Raw genomic sequence first — 19029 nt, 5'->3', positions numbered from 1 at the left:
TGAAAACCCGGGGCAAGAAATAAATACAATTGACTCAAGAATTGGAATGCAAATCGCTGATTCAAATAGCTCAGGATAAAATCAAAGACACTGATAGTGAGAAAACCTGGATTAAATGCATTACAATTAATTCGAGAAATGATCAACCTCTCATCCATCTTATCTCTCGTACCCTGTGAGGACCACATCTCGTCATTACCATGAAGAAAAGAGCAACATATCCAAGGCAATCTCTCCTCTTATGGAATCCAAGGCAATCTCCACTCATGGCTTGCGGACTTCCTCTCCTGTCGCAGTCAATGCGGGAATCTTAATGTGTCTGTGTCTCTGTCTCTGTTTCTGTCTCTGTTTCTCTCTCTCTCATCTCCTCTTCCTGTCCAGACAAGTTCCTCAAGGCAGTGTTCTGGGCCCTGTGCTTTTTATGGTTCTCATCAATGATCTCTCCAACTCTCTGGAAAATCCTTTTTATCTCTTTGCTGATGACTCCATCCTCTGCCGTACTATCTCTCATCCCTCTGATCAGCAAGCAGCAGCCTCTTCATGCTCTGCAGACCTGGATAAAATCTCAAGCTGGTCAAACACTTGCAACATGTCTTTCAATCTTCACAAATCTCATACTTTCACTATATCTCTCTTAAAGGACGATCTGAACCCCCCCCCCCACACTCACTCTACTTTCTCAACAATTTCCTTGAAGAAGTCCTTTCATTCTAGCTTTTGAGCCTCACTATCTGCCTTGATCTTTCTTGGGAAAGACACATTTCCAAGCAGGGCTCAAAAACCAGTCGCGACTGGGCAATCACCGTCCTTCCTCGACACACCTGAGGTCCTAACCACTTACAAAGCTTTCATCCACAGCCTGATGGAGTACTGTTCTCCCCTTTGGGGTGGTCCTCCTGCAACATACTTTTCTCAGCTTCATACTGTGGAAATCAAAGCATTTATGATCATTGGTATCTCCCGCGATGAGGCTGAGTCTTTGGGTCTCTCACTTTCTCATCGCAGGCAAGTCTTTCTGTCTTCTACAATCTCCTCTCTGGCCTTGCCCCCCGCTCTGTCTGTGCTCTGTCCCCCCTACATTTCTGCAGGGTGCTCAAGGTCTGCCAAAAACCTCCTTCTGGTGAAACTACCAAAATCAAGAATCACTGCTCACCTTCACTCTTTCTTTTATCATTTTCCTGCCTCTGGAACAAACACTCACACTCTCTTCAATCCCACTCTTCCCGTCAATCCCACTCTTCCCTTCAAAACAGCTATTCACCATCATCTCATATCTTCCCCCATCCAAAACCACAATCTTTTCTGCCCCTGTTAATCCACCCCCAAACCCACCTCCTTCAAATTCCCTGCTTTCCTTCCTGAAAGTCCCTGTCGTGTAAGGACCTGAAAATCCCTGTAGTGTCCATCTTGTTTACCCTGTGTACCCTGCCCGCCTCCATCCCTCTCCCTTCCAGATCTCCTGTCTCCGTTCCCCACTGTTTTGTCCTTCCCTCTCCCACCCCTCTTGTCTCCTGCTCCTCTTGTCCTACGTTCTATGTGTTAGCTCTCATACGAGCCTCAACATTGTATACAAAATGTTGTTTTTGAAAAGGTTAAACTTCTAAAATCATCAATTTCAATCTGAAAAATAATCAATTTTCATCCGATTGACCTGAGCTTTGATTAAGATTGTCAATTTTAATCTTAATGAAATGGACTAATTTGATGTATCCATGACAACCTTAAGGAGAGGGGGTGGATTTTGCAAGTATTGCGCTCTGCACGACATCTTGTTCATGTTTGTGTTTGGCTGTCTGTCTGTCTGTCTGTCTGTCTATCGCCTACAGGTCACAATTTTAAACAGATCTTCACGAAACTTCAATCACATGGTAGAGTTTGTCCGAAAGAAGAAGCCTAATGTTTTTGTCAAAAGGTCAACATAGGCCAAAGGTCAACAACTTAGGTGAGATTTCTAAAATCCTCAATTTTCATCCGGCCAAAAACGCCTGTCGGCGATTTGTTAGCCAACATCGGCCGAATTTCTAAAATTGTCAATTTTCATCCCATTGACTTAAAATTTGAAGAGGATTTATATTCCAGGTCACTGAATTCAACCACCAATTATTTTTGAGGTCAACATTGGCCAAAAGGTCAACATTGGCCAAAAGGTCAACATTGGCCGACTTTCTAAAATTGTCAATTTTCATCCGATTGACTTAAAATTTGAAGAGGATTTATATTCCAGGTCATTTAATTCAACCACCAATTATTTTTAAGGTCAAATTTGGCCAAAGGGTCAACATTGGCCGACTTTCTAAAATTGTCAATTTTCATCCGATTGACTTGAAATCTGAAGAGAAGTTGTAGATTTGGTCATTGAATTCAACCACCAATTATTTTTGAGGTAAAATTTGTTTTTTGGATTTTGCAAGTATCCTGCTCTGCACAATGTCTTGTTTGTTTGTTTTTTTGTTTGTGAATAAAATATCTCAAAAAGTTGTTGACACATTTTGACGAAATGTTGTGGAGAGCTTAGGTATGTGACAGGGACGAAATGATTAGATTTTGGTGAAGATCTGAGAATTTTTAAAGTGATTTTTTTACCATTGGGAGATCGGGCCAAAATGACATATAGCAGGATATCTCAAAAAGTTATGGACGGATTCGGCTGAAACTTGGTGGGCAGGTTGGGTATGTAACAAGGAAGAATTGCTTCACTTTGGTGAAGATCCAAATCCGGATCCAGATACGAGAATTTTATAAAGTGATCTTAACCATTGAATGATGGGGCGAAAACGATACTGTATATAGCACGATATTTCAAAAAGTTATGGACGGATTTGGCCGAAACTTGGTGGGTGAGTTGGTTCGGGGACAAGAACAAGCTGATTAAATATATTTCAGGTCCAAATCCAGATCCAGCCAATCAGTTGGATACAAAACGTTAACTAATCAGCCTGGCGGAGGTAAGCTCTCTACCGAGCGGCCTTCTCATTTTTAGATCCTCGTGGAGGATCTCTGTCTTACTCACGTTGTTGTTCTTCATCTTCTTCTTGTGGACTTTTTTGTTTCACAGCCTACAGTTTTCATCAAAACTTCCTGAAACTTGGCATGTATATGTAAAAATACCCTCCGCAGACAGTAACCATCTCCGATTTTGAAAATTCCTCCTAGAAAAAAAAGTTATGACGTCAAAATATCTCTGCTAATGGAAATTGCCTAAAATTTATCTCCAAAACCAGGCAAGCTTTTTGAATTATGTTTGCGGGAATCGAACAGGGCATTAGCAGAGATGAATTACTGCACATATGATACATCACTATGATGTCATATCAATTTTTATGACGTCATTCCTGTTTTTTGACATTTTTTGTTTCATAACCCAGAGTTTTCATCGGATAATCGTGTAACTTGCCATGTATATGCTGAAAGCCCACGTGCAGGCAGTAACCATCTCCGATTTTGGAAATGCTTCCGAGAAAAAAAAGTTGACGTCATAATATCGCCGCTAATGGAAATCGCCTATACCATTATCTCCAAAACTAGGCAAGCTGTTTGAATTTTGTTTGCGGGAATGAAGCCGGGCATTAGCACAGATAATTTATCGCAAACCTGATACATCACAATGATGTCATGTTCGTTTTTATGACGTCATCATTCAGAGGACGAGGATCTTAGCTCATTTGAGCTTGTTTGTATGAAATAGGCAAAGCCTAGAAACAATCAAAACACTTCTTCAGGTTAAAAAGGTTCGTCTTCCTCATTTTGGTTTCGGTATCAGCTCGAGCGTGCGTTAAAGCAAACTAATTTTTATATCCTGTTTGTTATCCTAGTTGTCTTTATTGGTTTCTAGTCTACAAAAGATATCAGTAAATGAAAATTGCTTTCCCTTTTATTTTTCCGGATAGACCCTAACACAGTGGGTTATAGGGTTTTTTCTTCTTCCTCATTTTGGTTCCGGTATCTGCTCGAGCATGGTGTGTTAAACAGAAACAATTTTGTTTTTATCTCCCGAACATTCATTGGGGCTGGTAGGGGACATGTATGGCAAGGCATTTCGCACTCTTGCTTTTGTAGAGTATGATGTTACACCTGTGAGAAAAGTATGACATAAGCTTCTTATCTGGTTAAAATGTATGTAAAAACTTTATGGCTAAATTTGACAACATTTTGCATCTGTGGCCACCCTAGTTTGCTAGTCGCGCACGTTGGCCTTGCAGTGTATATCAGGCCACCGACTCAACCAGCAAGCTCCAAATTTGAGTAAGGCCACTCACGGAATACTAGTTGAGTCTGTGGTGCATTGCAAGGCCTGAGATAAATTCTGTGAATATTATCTTGAAACACAATTTGCTGTGGCTGCAGGTGCTGCACAGAATTTGTTTATTCTTCGCTTTTAATGATTAAATTAGACAGCTTTGTTCCAATTTCATTTTTGTGGAAAAAACAAAAACAGAGCTTTTAACTGCAGTTTTGCTGGAGGTTATAGATTACAGTAGATATGAGCATGAAATACCTATATGAAAGTAGATATCCATGCAGACTCACACACTCAACGACACAAAGACCAATTACAGTAGCCCGTTGCTTCATGTGAGGATAATCAACATCTTTCAATTCAACAACAATAAAATTAAAAAAAAAAATTATCGACCATTCTTTCAATTTGATCTGTAAATTCAGTCCGGAGTTCTTCTCCCTTGTTCCCATTGCCTGTCAATTGGTCTTCTTGGCACACCATCCCAGGGGGATCAGTGAGGGTAGCTGTGGCCTGCTTGCTCACACTACCCTCAGTGGCAAACTCCTTCATCCACCACGTTGAGACAAGACACTGTAGTTTCATTGATGTAGAAAAGCATCCAAGAATGGCCGTTCTAACCTTGAGGCTGACCAAATTGGATGTTATTCCAAGTTGATGTGACCACCTATTGTCTTTTACAATTGTACAGTACTATACCTGCTGTGGAAATAGATTTAGGCGAGGGATAATACCCAGTAGTTTGTAATAGTCTGCTCAGCAGTAATCAAACGCAGTGGTTTGGAATTTATCTGTGTGCTCCAGTCATTTGGAGCACACAATAGCGCGTTCCAGATGTCCTGCCTCATGGCACTTGCTTTTGCAATTGGAAAATCCACCTCTGCCTTTCAATATGAGAAGTATCTGGGACTGGTACTGTTGTCAAATTTTTACGTTTACCTCTGCCACTGAAGGTAGACTGAGAAGATGTTTTCACCCCTGTCTGTCTGTCTCTGTCTGCCTTTGAGCAGGATATTTCAAAAAGTTCTTGACGGATTCGGACAAAACTTGGTGGAAAGGTTGGGTGTGTGACGAGGACGAATTGATTCGATTTTGGTGAAGATCCTAATCTGGATCTGGCCTCTCAGTGGGATACAAAACGTAAACTGTTCAGCCTGGTGGAGGTATGCGTTCTACCGAGTGCCGTTCTCATTCATGTATGGGTTGGGTGTAGAGTTGACGGACATGCTTTAATAGGAACCTTCTTCGTCCTTTTGTTTTCCTACTCAATGGGATGTACTTGAAGGAAGGCGGTTAGAGCTACCTTTTGTGTCATAACAATATCTGGGCAAGAATTATAACATGGCAGCTGCAAACTAGAACGGGCACTCATAGAGCGCATACCTTCGCCGCCACTACTTTTTTTTGTTCTTGGTATGAGTGTGGGGAACTGGTTTCATATGAATGGTCTTATGACACAAACCACATATCTATAATGTCATGACCCCCCCCCGACTTTCGGGGGCTACGGACTAAACAAAAATCAACTCACGTCGTTTTGGCGAGTCTTCACTCGCAAGCTCGGTGAATACAACGTTTCAACAAGAGAAGGTAATCTCGTTTGATGCTGGTTTCATGCAAATCGAATAAGAATTGACTGAGTTATGCCGAAAACCGCATATTTTTCAAGGGTGTGACCTCCCCCCCCGACATTTTACCCCAACCGGTGACATGTGTTATGACGTCATTATGTCACAAGATTGGGCATTAAATTCTGAACATTTTGGTGCTGGGTTCATGTAAAGCGGACAAGAATTGACCGCGTTATGACAAAAACCGCATATTTTTCAAGGTCGTGACTCCCCTGACCTTTGACCCCTAATCGGTAACAAGAGTATGGGCGTCATTGTGTCATATTGCATATCACAAGATGAGGCGTTGAATTCTGAACATTTTGGCGTTAGTTGCATGCAAATTGAATAAAAATTGACCGTGTTATCGTAAAAAGATGATTTTGACCTTTTCGTGACCTTGACCTTTGACCCGAACGATCCCAAAATCTAATCGAATGCTTCCTGGCTAATAACCAATCATCCCACCAAATTTCATGCAATTTGGTTTAATACTTTTTGAGTTATACGAATCACAAGATTACAAATAAATAAATAAATACATGCCGACCAAAACATAACCTTTTGCAGAATGCGAAGGTAATGAACATCCAAAATACATGCATTCTATCGTGAGCAATATGACGACGCAATCTCAGCAATGTTCTACAAGCAATTGCAAAGGTTCTTCGGCTTTAGCAGTCGACAGCTGTGTGTATGTCCTGGGTCCCGCAAAGATCATCTCTGATGGAGGTGTGCAAGACGGGCCGGATCGGATACATAATGCATCAAAATATCTCAGGAATGATTGGAAAGATTTGATCCAACGTGGGTTCTGTTTGCTTGTCGTATGATCCCAAGTTTAATGACAGCACATATGCATTGGCTCGATATTGCATGTGCTTGCAGAGCAGTAAGCAAATTCTATCTCATCCCCCTTCCTCCAGAATTTCTATAACAGCCTGCAGTCCATTGTATCGTAGTGTCCCAGAGTTGTGCTCTCAAAGCCCCTTCCATACTAATTACTGAGACAAATGTTGAACGAGGTATCGAACTGTGCGATTTCCAAGTCTCTCATTGCATTGCATTGCGTGCTCACAAAAGGTGCCACTTCGAGGCGCGGACCTACCACGGCATCACCGTGAATGGCGCAAATGCAGTCACAGAACACATACGATGAGGATCAACTAACAGAAGACCAATGGAATGAGAAGGCAGTGGCAATAAGCGAAGAAACATGACCAAGCAGGTCCGTGTTGCGTCTTTAGCATTCGCAACCCTCGCTTTCATCGTCGCACTCCACTAAAAATGCAGACACCAAGCTGCTGTTAATGATCAAAATTAATCTTGTTCCTTTAATATCCTTAGTTTGAAATCGCATTTCTCTTTTCTTCTTTTGCAATCTTAATGTGTTGAGGTAATAAGATTTTCAAACGCATCAAGAGGGGGGGGGGGGGAAATTGTCAATGTGACGCAACACTTCAGCTTGGAAAATAGCGATCGAGGAGAATGCGACGCCGAGATGAAATGCCGCATGCGAAGCAGACCGACAAATCAAATTACATGACCTGCCTCTCACCTATATTGCCTTATTGCTCCGGAATCTAATCATGAAACCCAAATAGTCTTCCGCTGCGACCAGTATTCGTACCACAAGCATACAAGCGGCACACCCATCTGAAGCAGAAAGCGCAGAGGGAAGAGAAGTGAAAGAGGCAAGCTGCCAGCAAACGTGGCAGGATAATCATTTGTTTTTATCCACCTCTTGGGCGCAGTTTTCTCTTTCGCTGCTCACACAATGCGTGAGCTGCATCACGGCGCGCTTGTTTGTGCACACGGCCTTTTAGATTTCACAATCCTGGCAGCCATATTGCAATTATAGGTACATGATGCATTTGCATGTGGATTAAGGTTTATTTCTTCAGGACTTTGCACTAGGGTTGGTAGGATAGCCTCCGAGCTGTTTAGCCTGAGTTTGAATCTTGACCCAGCAATAAACTGTCATCGTGGTGTTTCACAGGTGGGCGGAGGCATCGACGTGTGTGCCATCCATCAGAAGGACATTAAATTGGGTGTCCTGTCTGTCTGTATTTGCCATTGGTAGTTGTTAAAGATCCTCCGGATGTTAAAGAGTCGGTGAGTTATTGCCGACACCCTTAAAAGTTCCAAATGTCTCCACCTTCAGGTGAGTATCGTATCATTGGAGTGGAAACCCGTCCGGGATTGTAACCCTTAGCAAGAGACTGCATCGGCAGAACTAACGTTCTGCATAGAGCATGGTGCATGGGTACCGAGTACTTTCCATTGTTATCCCTTCTCTCCGAGGAAATGCTGCAGCAACCAAACTCACAACTCACAAGGCATTCATTGTATTTATTATGCAATAGCCAGCTTGGATGGATGTTTTCAATACGCGTAATGCTCAATCATCACCAGTATACTGTTCATCCAGAGTTTGTATTAAACTAATTATATAATACTGATTTTAGTATGGTTTGGCCAAATTACTTCCTACCTTGTTTGAGCCTGATAATATGTCAAATTATACCCTCATCGTGCCCTTTTCCTCCTTTTGTGGGCCACATTCGATAAAATAAAGTCAAAGGCCCTCAGATTAATTGGTATCTCCCAGCTGAAAACTGAAGCACAGGGCCTTTTCCATTCTTGCCACAGGCAGATTGGTGGTCTTGCAGTATTATATATCACCTTATATATTGTCTTGATCCTTTCTTACCTTTTGAGCTCACCACCATGTTTCTCCAGCCCCACAAGAACACATACTGTATGTTCACCCAGTAACACATTTCTTATTATCCCATACAAGTTCAGCTTTTACTCTTAGCTCACCAATAGGTTTTTTTTAGGGTACCTGTGGAATCAACTTCCACATTCTCTTCAATCTCATCCTTCCCTCCAGGTGTTCAAGGCAACTGTTCATCACCATCTCAGATCATCCCCCGTCAAAACCATGATCTTTTCTACCCTCGCTAACCACCATGGCCCCCAAGCCCACCTCCTTCCAAATTTCCAGTTTTTCCCTCCTGAGAGTTTGCTTCTGTATCCATCGATCATGTCCATCCCATACATCTTCCCCTATTTCTCATTCCTCCCCACATCCTATATTTGTTCAAGTCCTCGACTTTGTCCTTCAACCCCGCTGTTGGTGTTTCCTCCCTCTTTCTGAAGTTCCTTTTGTTCCGTTGCCTCCTGATATATTCATTCTTCTCGCTCGTCCACAAGCCTTGACGTTGTATGCAAAAATATTGTTTTTTCATGCATGTGGAATCACCGAGCCCATGTGTATCCAATGTCACTCTTTCATCCAGTCTATCTAGATGGTGGCCCCTGCCAATCCAAAAACGACCTACCAATGAGCTTATTTATAGTCTAGCTCACCTTGTCCAAATTGTCTCATCGCAGATTACCACTCTTCTCAAACTAACCTTGTGAGTCTGAAGATTTCTTATCCAGCTATCCCTCCTTGTTGATATGTTGACCTTAAAGTCACTTTTTTTCCAAACAAGTCTCAATCTCTGCATTATTTGTACATATGCGGTACTAGGTTTTTGACCATTAATGCCTACTGTCTCGTGAGACCCATTGCATCGTCTTTGAAGCATGTAATGCGGCGTGATGGTCTTCGCTGGACACACGATGTAGTGGAAGGGTCTGCATTAACACATAGAGGATGGTGTGTTACAACAGTGTCTATGAGCTGAAATGCTTTGGACCCTTTCAATCCCTAAACTTTATTGTAAGGGAGTGATTAGCCATATGGCTTACTCAGCGCACCAGCACAGAACTTCAATAATCAAATCAGCCTGATTAGCAATGAAAAGGCAATCAAATTAATCTGTCGAATAACTCACATGCATATCTGTGTGTAACATTCTCCTGGGACTTTAATGGAACTGAAAGGGAAAACTATAATCAGTGTGCTACCTACCGTTGCTGTTTGGAAAATAAACACAGAAGAAGTGCAAACCGCGATGCAGCTCGATGTGTACTGCACGTACAAACTTTAATTCAACCTCAAAAAAGTCACTATTTTTTTTATCTTTTTTTGAAAATTCCTTTCCAAAAGAGCATGTCCGAAATAATCACGTGGTCGGTACCAATTGTTTTTTGTTTTTTTATAACAGGAGCGAAGCTCATGAAAAAGCAAGGTAGATCTGACAGTAGGGACAGACATCAAGGGAATGAACAAACAGGATAAGAGGAAAGGGAGGAGGGGTGGAAGTACTGAAACTGGCAAGTGAGATGGTTGGGTTAGGAAAGGTTAATGGGGGTAATAAAGATCATGGGTGATGACAGAAGACAAAAATTTCTGTAAATCATGTGAACGTCATGCTTTCCAAACACGCTATAAAGCAGATGTCACTGCAACCGTTAATAAATTAAGTGCTTTATATTAATTGTTTACAAAAGCAGGCATTGTGTGTTTCCAGGGGCCATCTATTTATCACATGTGCATTGTGGTCGGGATAGGAGAGGAGAGGGGAGGGGGTAAATTCAGACTTGTGCATTGAAGCAAAGCTTGGTGGAGGTGGGAGGGTGGTGGTGGGGAACCTCTGGATATCCTCTTTTCTCCTCCTTTCCTTACTTTAGGTTATTTTTGGATTTTGTTGGACGATTTGAAAAGCTCTATTAATTGTATAAAATGTATACTTTATATGGACTCGAGATGGGGGATGTGAGGGGATTGGTAGGGTTTTTTTTAAATCCACCATATTTAGACGGTATTCTCCACCATAATACCATTCTCCGCCATAACATATCCGCCACAATACCATAACCAAATTTCGTTGTATTCTCCAAGCTGAATGATCCATATTAAAAAAGTATTACACACCATACACTCAAACTACAATGGTAAAACATGCAGGAGATTACAAAATACACTGTTACATTTTCAAAAATTGTGTGACATTACCAATTGGTGTGAATTTGCTTCACACTCAGGTGTATGACTTTACTTATCATCTTCATTCAATTTAACCACAAACTTAATGGCTTAGGTGGCTGGCTGAGGATACTCGGGTCTTAAGTTCAAGCTGCTGTCGGGATGTTGATTTAACACCAGGTGTGTTGACTCAGCCTGTCATCCTTCTGAGGTCAGCAAAATGAGCACCAGCTTATTGGTAACAGGGGGCATTGCATCAGCGACACTGCTGCACCCCCAGAAAATGATGCAGCCAAACAGCCACAGGCCGCATATAAATAAATAAATATATTCAACCATGTCACAAACAAACTCACCTTCTGCGCTTTGCGCTTGTCAGCTCGTTGGTTCTGGTGATAGATCCGACTGAAGTTCGAGACGATGACAGGAACTGGAAGAGCGATTACAAGGACACCACTCAGCGAGCAAATGGAACCGAAGATCTTCCCTGCAATCGTCTTGGGAACCATGTCTCCATACCTTGACAGGAAGTAAGAAAGAAAGGAATATTAATTTTCGTATTCATAGCTCCAAATGGATCGTCATGTGGATGTTAAAGGCAATGACTTAAGGTTTCTATTGAAGGAGTTGAGTTCAAATAGGGTGGAACATTTTATTCCAAAATAACTGAAAGTAGAACTGCAAGCCAAGGATCCGAAACAACATGATTATGAAGAATATTAACATTGTAACTAAAAAAGAAGAGTAATAATTAAAAAAAACTGCCACATGTAGGTCAGGGAACATCTCCGCGAGAAGAACGAAGTGAGTGAAATACGCCAAGCTAATGCAAATGCTCAACACACCATTATCGGAATCAAAACTGAATGACATACTTGCAAACAATCATGTACAGTATATTTGGCAAGCTCACAAAACAAACAAACAACCAATACTGGCAAGAGTGACGACTTGTGATCATCATGATGTAATTGGCCGACGTTATCAATCTCTCATCAAATGGCCATGATGCACAATAGGGCATGAACAGCTTGTATCCGACGAGCGATGAGATTTCGATGCGACGATCTCTTTCGCAGTGATGACATCATCGGATCATTGCTCATCTCTCAGCAATGTTTGGAGGCCCTAAGTCTCAAATTAGAGGTCAGTGCCATTGCCCGAGTTGTATCTCAGGCAATCTGCACGGTCTGGCATAATGCTCGACTTGATAAGCTCTCTGCCTGTGGTATACAAAGCCGCCTTAATACCTGGCTTTCTGATATCCTCCACTCATGGAGTTAATATGTATTGTTATCAATGGAACCATCTCAACTTCTCAACAAGTGGAGGCTAAGTTCCCCAACTAAGTGTTTTGACCCAGTCTTGTTCATAATCTACAAAAAACGACCTCTGTGATGCTCTGGAAACCCTCTCTTCCTTTTTTACAGATGACTCCACATTATATCATACAATACCGCAATCTGACTAAATAAGGCACACAGCAGCAGCTGCACTCTGATCTAGAATGGATTATATGCTGGTCTGACAAATGCAACATGTCCTTTAATCATGGGAAATCTCAGTCTCGATTGTTGCCCTGGAAAGAATCGTCATGCAAACTCATCTATCTATTTCCATGGTCGATCACTAGAAGAGGTTCAGTCTCTTGAACTTCCAAACCTCACCTGACCTCTCCTAAGCCAACTGCACCGAAAGTCTGGTCTCCAAAGACAGCTGCAATCTGGGCATCCGTTGTCACTCCAAGTGATTCCTTGAAAAATTAGGAACATTTGCAGCCTACAAGGCCTTTATCAATAGGCTGACTTTCCCCTATGAGATGGCACCCCAGCATCAAGTCTGTCATGGAATCTGAAGCTCTCAATATTATCTCCTGTGATGAGGCCTGTAAGCACAAGGCCTGTTGCTTTGACATTGCAGATGGATCGGTGACCTCTCTATTTTTTTCCACTTCTCCTCAAGGCTTGATCACCCTGCTTTCTCATCCTTTCAACCTTCCTCAGCAACTCCAAGATGCACGTGTTCTTCCACTAAACCCATACTCGTTAAACTTCCAAAATCCAGGCTGACTGCACACCTCAATTATTTTATTCCTCGCTTCTCCCACCTATGGAACCACCCTCCAGAGACTTCAATCCCTATCTACCCCCAGGGCTTCAATAAGCAGGTGTGCATCACCATACTATGTCATCTCCCATCCGTACCTGCAGTATTATCTCTTCCCATTGACCTCCCGAACCTATAATCCACTTAGTTGGAGGTTATTGTGTTTCCTCCCCTGCTCTCTTCCTTGCCTGTAAGTTTGTGCCCTCACTTGTTTTGTCCAACTGTACTCCACTGCCCCACTGTCAGTTGCTTTTCTTGTCGCCCTCCAGCACCTCGCTCTTTCAAGATCCTCAATGTTGTTGTAAAAAAAAAATAATTTGAATGCAATTGAGTATTTCGATTTCACATGATGGTTGAATAAGTTTCCCCGAATTTTAAGTTCAACTCTTTCTTCATTTCATGCCTTCCCTATTTCATTACTTGTATTTCCGATTTGCTTTCACTTGAGCTTTGATACAATAACGACAACAAAAAAAATTGTCATGTTCACATCATGGACAGGACTCCAAAAAACACCAAAAACACATCAACTTTGATGCAAACTGCATGACACAAACCAAGTAGTTTTAAACCAGACAATCATTTAAAAGACATCCATCCATCAGGACCATACTCTGTACAGAGCGTTGGTGCTGCCTAAGCAGTCTCCTTGGCGATTGGACATAATTCTGGACGGGTCGCCACTCCGACACAGGATACCAACAAGCTGACACTCATTTTGCCGACTTCAGAAGGATGACAGGCCGAGTCAACCCCACCTGGTATTAATTCAACAGCTGAGGGGGATTTGAACTCAGGATCTTGGGATCCCAAACCCACCACCCTCACCATTAAGCCAACACCAGGCATAGCATTGAAAATACTGGGAATTTTATCGTGATTATCTTGAGGTATATAATAATACGCTTGTCACGTCTGTTCATGTGTCACATAAAATATCGCAAGATGATGGAATCTCGCAAGATTGTGAATTAAATGTCATTTTATCGTTATTCAACCAAAGGTGGATGGATGTTATGTTTTCACCCCTGTCTGTTTGACTGTCTGTGTTTTTCTGCAAGCAGGATATCTCAAAAAGCTATTGACAGATTTGGACAGAATTCGGATGACTGGTTGGGTGTGCGACAAGGACGAATTGATTCGATTTTGGTGAAGATCCTGATCTGGATCAGGATATGACAATTTCTTAATTTCAAGTGATTCTTCACCATTGAGAGAGAATATCTGTACAGAGACAAAAATAATATACAGCACAACATCTCAAAAAGTTGTGGATGGATTATAACAAAACTAGGTGGATGAGTTGGGCAGGTGACAAGAACAAGCTGATTAGATTTTGGTTCAGGTACGAATCCAGATTCAGCCTATCAATGGATACAAAATGTAACTGTTCAGCCTGGCAGAGGTATGAGCTCTACTGAGTGTCATTCTAGTTTTAATGCTGCATTTATGCATCACAAACATGTTATTTCACTTAGAATAATTTAACACTTGAGGCCTAAATTTTGGGTTCCTTGAGGCCTCCCCATCCTTCCCCTCCAAGTGGACGATCATTTTTATTTGTATTCTCTCCCTATTACCTTCAATTCCTATTTTCCCAACTTTCCCAACGCCCCCCCATCCCTCCCAACTAAGCACCCCGTTTCTTGCCTTAAATTTAAAGGAAAAAATAAAAAACTACCTTCCTCCCTGCATATCCACGAGTCCCGAACCCTCTTCCTCTTATTCTTCTATTTCTGCCGAAACATCATTTTTCTTCTATTTGAGCTGGCCCACTCACTCCATTTACCTCCACAATTTCTTTATCCAACCTTCCATTCCCGAATCTTACCAAATACTCAAAAATCCATCAAAAATTAATAATTTTCTTGTATCCTTTCGATCAAAAAACACCTCCTGTAACCATGGGTCTCTCTCCACCCTCTTCCTGATATTTTTCATCGATCCATCAGCTTCACTCTGCGTTTACCGTTCCAAATTCACTCCACGATTTTACTTTAACCTTTCCTTTTCCGAGCTGTTACGCAATCCTTATTAAAAATGAAAAATTAAATAAATCCACTTTTGACTATACACCTCCTGTTACCACATGCTTCTCCCGTAACCACGTGATCTGTTTCCACCCTCCGCATTTACTGATCCAAATTCACCATTTACCTCACAATTTTTTTCGAGAACCTTTACTTTACCTAACCTGATGAAAACCCTCTCAAAAATTATAATAATAATAATAATAATAATAATAATAATAGCAATAATAAAAACAATCTCTTATAATTCTTCATTTTCCTCTTTCACACGTGTGGTTCTCATTACTGTATCATAATGCACTACTCTTTTTCTATTTCAACAGACTGCTCTCAATTCGATCTTTCCTTCATACCTTGCCTAAAAAGTCTAACTGTCACAGCATTTCTTCTCTCCATTCTTTCAATTCGCCTTCATTGCATCCATAAAGAAATGTCTTTAATCGCATTTCTGACCGAAACATTAAAAAAACCCCAGTTTGCTATGAGTGTTCGCTTTCCATCAACCATTCTATTTTTCCAACTTCAGTACCAACTCACCCCTCCCTCTCAAAGCAACCATCACATGCTTCTCCCTCCAAGCTTCCCTCTCACCATTCTCAAAAACTCCCCCCTCACCTTTCTGCCTCAACTCTCCCCACTCACCCTTATCCCACCATTCACCCCCCTCACTCACCCTTCTCAAAGTTGTCCCCCCCCCCTCACAGCCACCAAGCTGCCCCTCCTACGCCTGCCCTCTCACCTCTATCTCATCACTCCAACTCCTCAAATCCTCAACTGCCTTCTTCCCCCATTCTTGCCCCCCGCCTCTACCCCAACACCACAGAGCCTTTTCTTCTCCTCATCCGGCCCCCTCCTCAACCTATTTTGTAATCCCCCACACTCTTTCCACAACTCTCCTTACCTCCCCCCTCCTCCTCCCCTCCCATCCACTGCACCCAAAGCCTCCTCCCCTCCCTCTTCATTAACAGTGTGGACCTCAAATATCCAGGGCCTTTGCTCAAATGTTACAGATCTTTCCACACAGGTTGCCACTGACAAACCATACATAATCTGCCTCACAGAAAGTTTCCTCCCTCAAGACGTCTCTGACTCCCAAGACTCCCAAGATAAAAGTGGGGGTATGGGGTGCATTACATGAAACAAAGGGATAAGGGAAGAGAGAATTACACATATGCAGGAAAGAGTTGGACGACATGCACAGGAAGAGAAGGGATGTACAAAGAACATTACCGTAGACCAACGTCCAAACGTGGCAGTGTGTGAAAGTCACATGGATTTTCACAATTGCACATTCGAAAAAGAATAGGAAAGGAAAGAAGAAGCAGAAGAAAAGGAGAAGGAAGAGAGAAGATAGACGTTCAACAGGCCCTGATAAGCATGAGCATGATGAGCGACTTAAAAAATTAATTCAAAAGGGACAAAAGCAAGACCAAAAAATCAATCTCCACGACAAGAGGAGCTTTCTACAGGCAGTGACAATGGGCAAACATCCAAAGGGGGCGAACACCCAATGGGAGAAACAAATATAAGAACTACTGTAATCAATTAATTGGACGGGGATCTCGCCTAGAGGCGTTTCATCCATGTACATGTGTGTTTTGGGTTGCGTCACCTTCATCTACAGCATGGAGCTCCACCGTACTATAATCGTAAGTGCTCCCAGTAAGCTTAGACGACACGAGATAATACCACCAAGAAATGGACCAGCCCTGCTGTAAGAGCATCGCTCATAAACCCATTGGTTTGGCTCATTGAGAACCTCCAGGCCCAAAAGACAGCCCCATAGTAACATCACCGATTTATCTGATGTCGAGCGAATCACCAGATGTGATAAAAAAAACCTTGGTACAGAAATCCAGTATGGTGTTCGAGTGTGTGCACATAACTTGGTGATTCTGTGACTGGCGGTTCAGGGCAAAACACGTTAAAAACGGCCACTACCGTATTATATCGGAAATATCATACAAGACGTGTGCAAAGCTTTATATGCCGTGTGAAAGAAATATCATTATTTAAATATGTTTTACTGTCACAGTATTTCAAAGGATGGAGGACGTTAAATTATATTCATGACTTTGGTGATGAAATGAAATTGTTAAATACATCTGCTTTCCAGAAAAGGCGACACAAACTTCAAACAGCATCGCAATGCTTCATCACATCACCAGGGCTGGCATGATGGCCTCGAGGTATGCACACTTGCCTTTGAGCAGTCTAGCCCTGGGTTTGAATCCGACCCAGCTATAAACTGTCGTCCTGTTGTTTCACAGGCAGGGTGAATCATCAATGGGTTTGATGTTCCTCGGATGGAAGTTAAACTTGGTGTCCTGTCTGCCGGGCATTTAGTTGGTGGACTTTAAAGATGCTACAGTGTCCTTCATAAAGAGTAGGGAAGCAATCGCCCAAGCCTTGAACGATTTATCAATTCCTGCCCTAACCAACAGGGGACACTGCATCTACGGTACAATCTTATATCCCCAAAATGGTATAACCATCAGCGATGTTCTAATGGGATAAAACAGCGAGGTGGTGTGGATGCTTAGAATCACACCTACACACACACAAACAGGGTTGTCAGAGCCGCTGCCATCTCGAGCCAGCCAGTTGTTGGCAACTAGCAGTACTGTTTACCAAGGAATCTTAGAAACCGATAAGTACAGAATCGCACATTATTCCTGGCAGGATGACCGAGGGCATGGAAGGGACTTGTTATAAACCTAGCAGCCACCCGACTGGGAGTTTGCACTTACAGCACACCGAGTGAACACACAATCAGACAAGGGAAAAGTGACTTCTGTGTTGTGGTCCTGCTGTGATAGCTAAACCTTTCCAAATGCAGAGCCAGTTTTACTTCATTGCCATCACGAACCATGGCGTTCACACAGCAGGCAACGGTGCAACGCGTCAGCTGGCACTGCGATAGCGAGGCCAGTTGCACTGGGGTTCAATCAAGAGCAAAGAGTACCCGAGGGCATCCACATTATGGCTACTTGGAAAACAAGGAATTGCTGCCATATAGCCATCGCCTCATTTCATGTTTTAGAACAACAAAGAACAATGTACGATCCTCCATTATTATCAAGCACTTGCAGAGAGGTCATTTTGAAAATGCTGCTAAACATTTATGCAAATCCAGTAAACACCGGAAGATGAATCGTCACGGGAAAGACCAATACTTGACAATTGTGGAGAAAGTTCAAACATTTCATGGCTGCCGCACGCGAAAGAAACACACAATAAATTAGTTTTCTGAGGTTTGTGTAGGTAGCTAGATACAAGTCATAGATTTTTCAAATTTCGTAAAAACAAAAATAACTAGAACGGCACTAAGTGGAGTGCATCGCTCCACCAGGCTGGACAGTTTGCGTTTTGCATCCCACTTATAGGCTGGATCTACATCCGTACCTTAACCAAAATTGAATTGGCTTGTTCTTGTGACCTCCCCAACTCATCCACCAAGTTTCATGCAAATACATCCATAACCTTTTTAAATATGATGCTATATATCGTTTTTAGCCCGATCTCTCAATGGTGAAGAATCACTTTTAAATAGAAAAATTGTCTGATCTGGATTTTCACCAAAATCGAATCAATTCGTCCTTGTCACACACCCAAGCTCTCCACCAAATTTCGTCCGAATCCGTCCACAACTTTTTTAAATATCCTGCTCATAGACAGACAAACAGACAGACAAGCCGGCAGGCGGCGATGGGTCACCGAGCATGGAAACTATAAGATATAGAGCAAAATGGATGTCATATAGCGGATAGGGAATCACCTTAAGATTATGCATATCAAATCTCATCCAGTTCCATCTACTGATAACTACTCGGTATCCATTTGAATGAAAAGTACCGAAAATGCGGTTTGATATCGGAAATCCCCAAAGTTCGAGGGGGTGCTGTGGTTGAACAAAGATCTAAATCGAAAATCCGGCTCGTTTGTTTGTGCACAATGTATTCCAGACGATTAGTGTGAATTTTCATGACCATCCGACCATAACCCAAGGAGGAGTAGCATTTGGCGCGAAGGCAACTCCAGCTCTCACATATTATCGATTTTTGCACGAATTGACCTTTGACCCCTGACCTAAGCGAAATCGGACAATATGTCCTGAGGCAAAGTTGTAGTACTCATTGAGTACCATGAACCTGCAAAGTTTCA

General features: G+C 42.2%; 1 protein-coding gene across 2 annotated transcripts in view; it reads right to left on the bottom strand.

Moving 5' to 3' along the window:
- LOC147033189 (A-type voltage-gated potassium channel KCND2-like) overlaps nucleotides 1-19029 on the bottom strand; it is an 813677-nt gene that overhangs the window by 322367 nt on the left and 472281 nt on the right. For both annotated transcript variants that reach the window (XM_085871312.1, XM_085871313.1), the window contains exon 2: nucleotides 11086-11248. In XM_085871312.1, coding sequence (XP_085727438.1) covers nucleotides 11086-11248 — 163 coding nt within the window. The remainder of the gene's footprint in view (nucleotides 1-11085; nucleotides 11249-19029) is intronic.

Source organism: Eptatretus burgeri, chromosome 2 (genome assembly GCF_056783735.1).
Source record: "Eptatretus burgeri isolate ZD-2024b chromosome 2, Ebu_testis_v1, whole genome shotgun sequence".
NCBI classification, from domain to species: Eukaryota; Metazoa; Chordata; class Myxini; order Myxiniformes; family Myxinidae; genus Eptatretus; species Eptatretus burgeri.
This window is presented reverse-complemented; position numbering and strand designations above follow the sequence as displayed.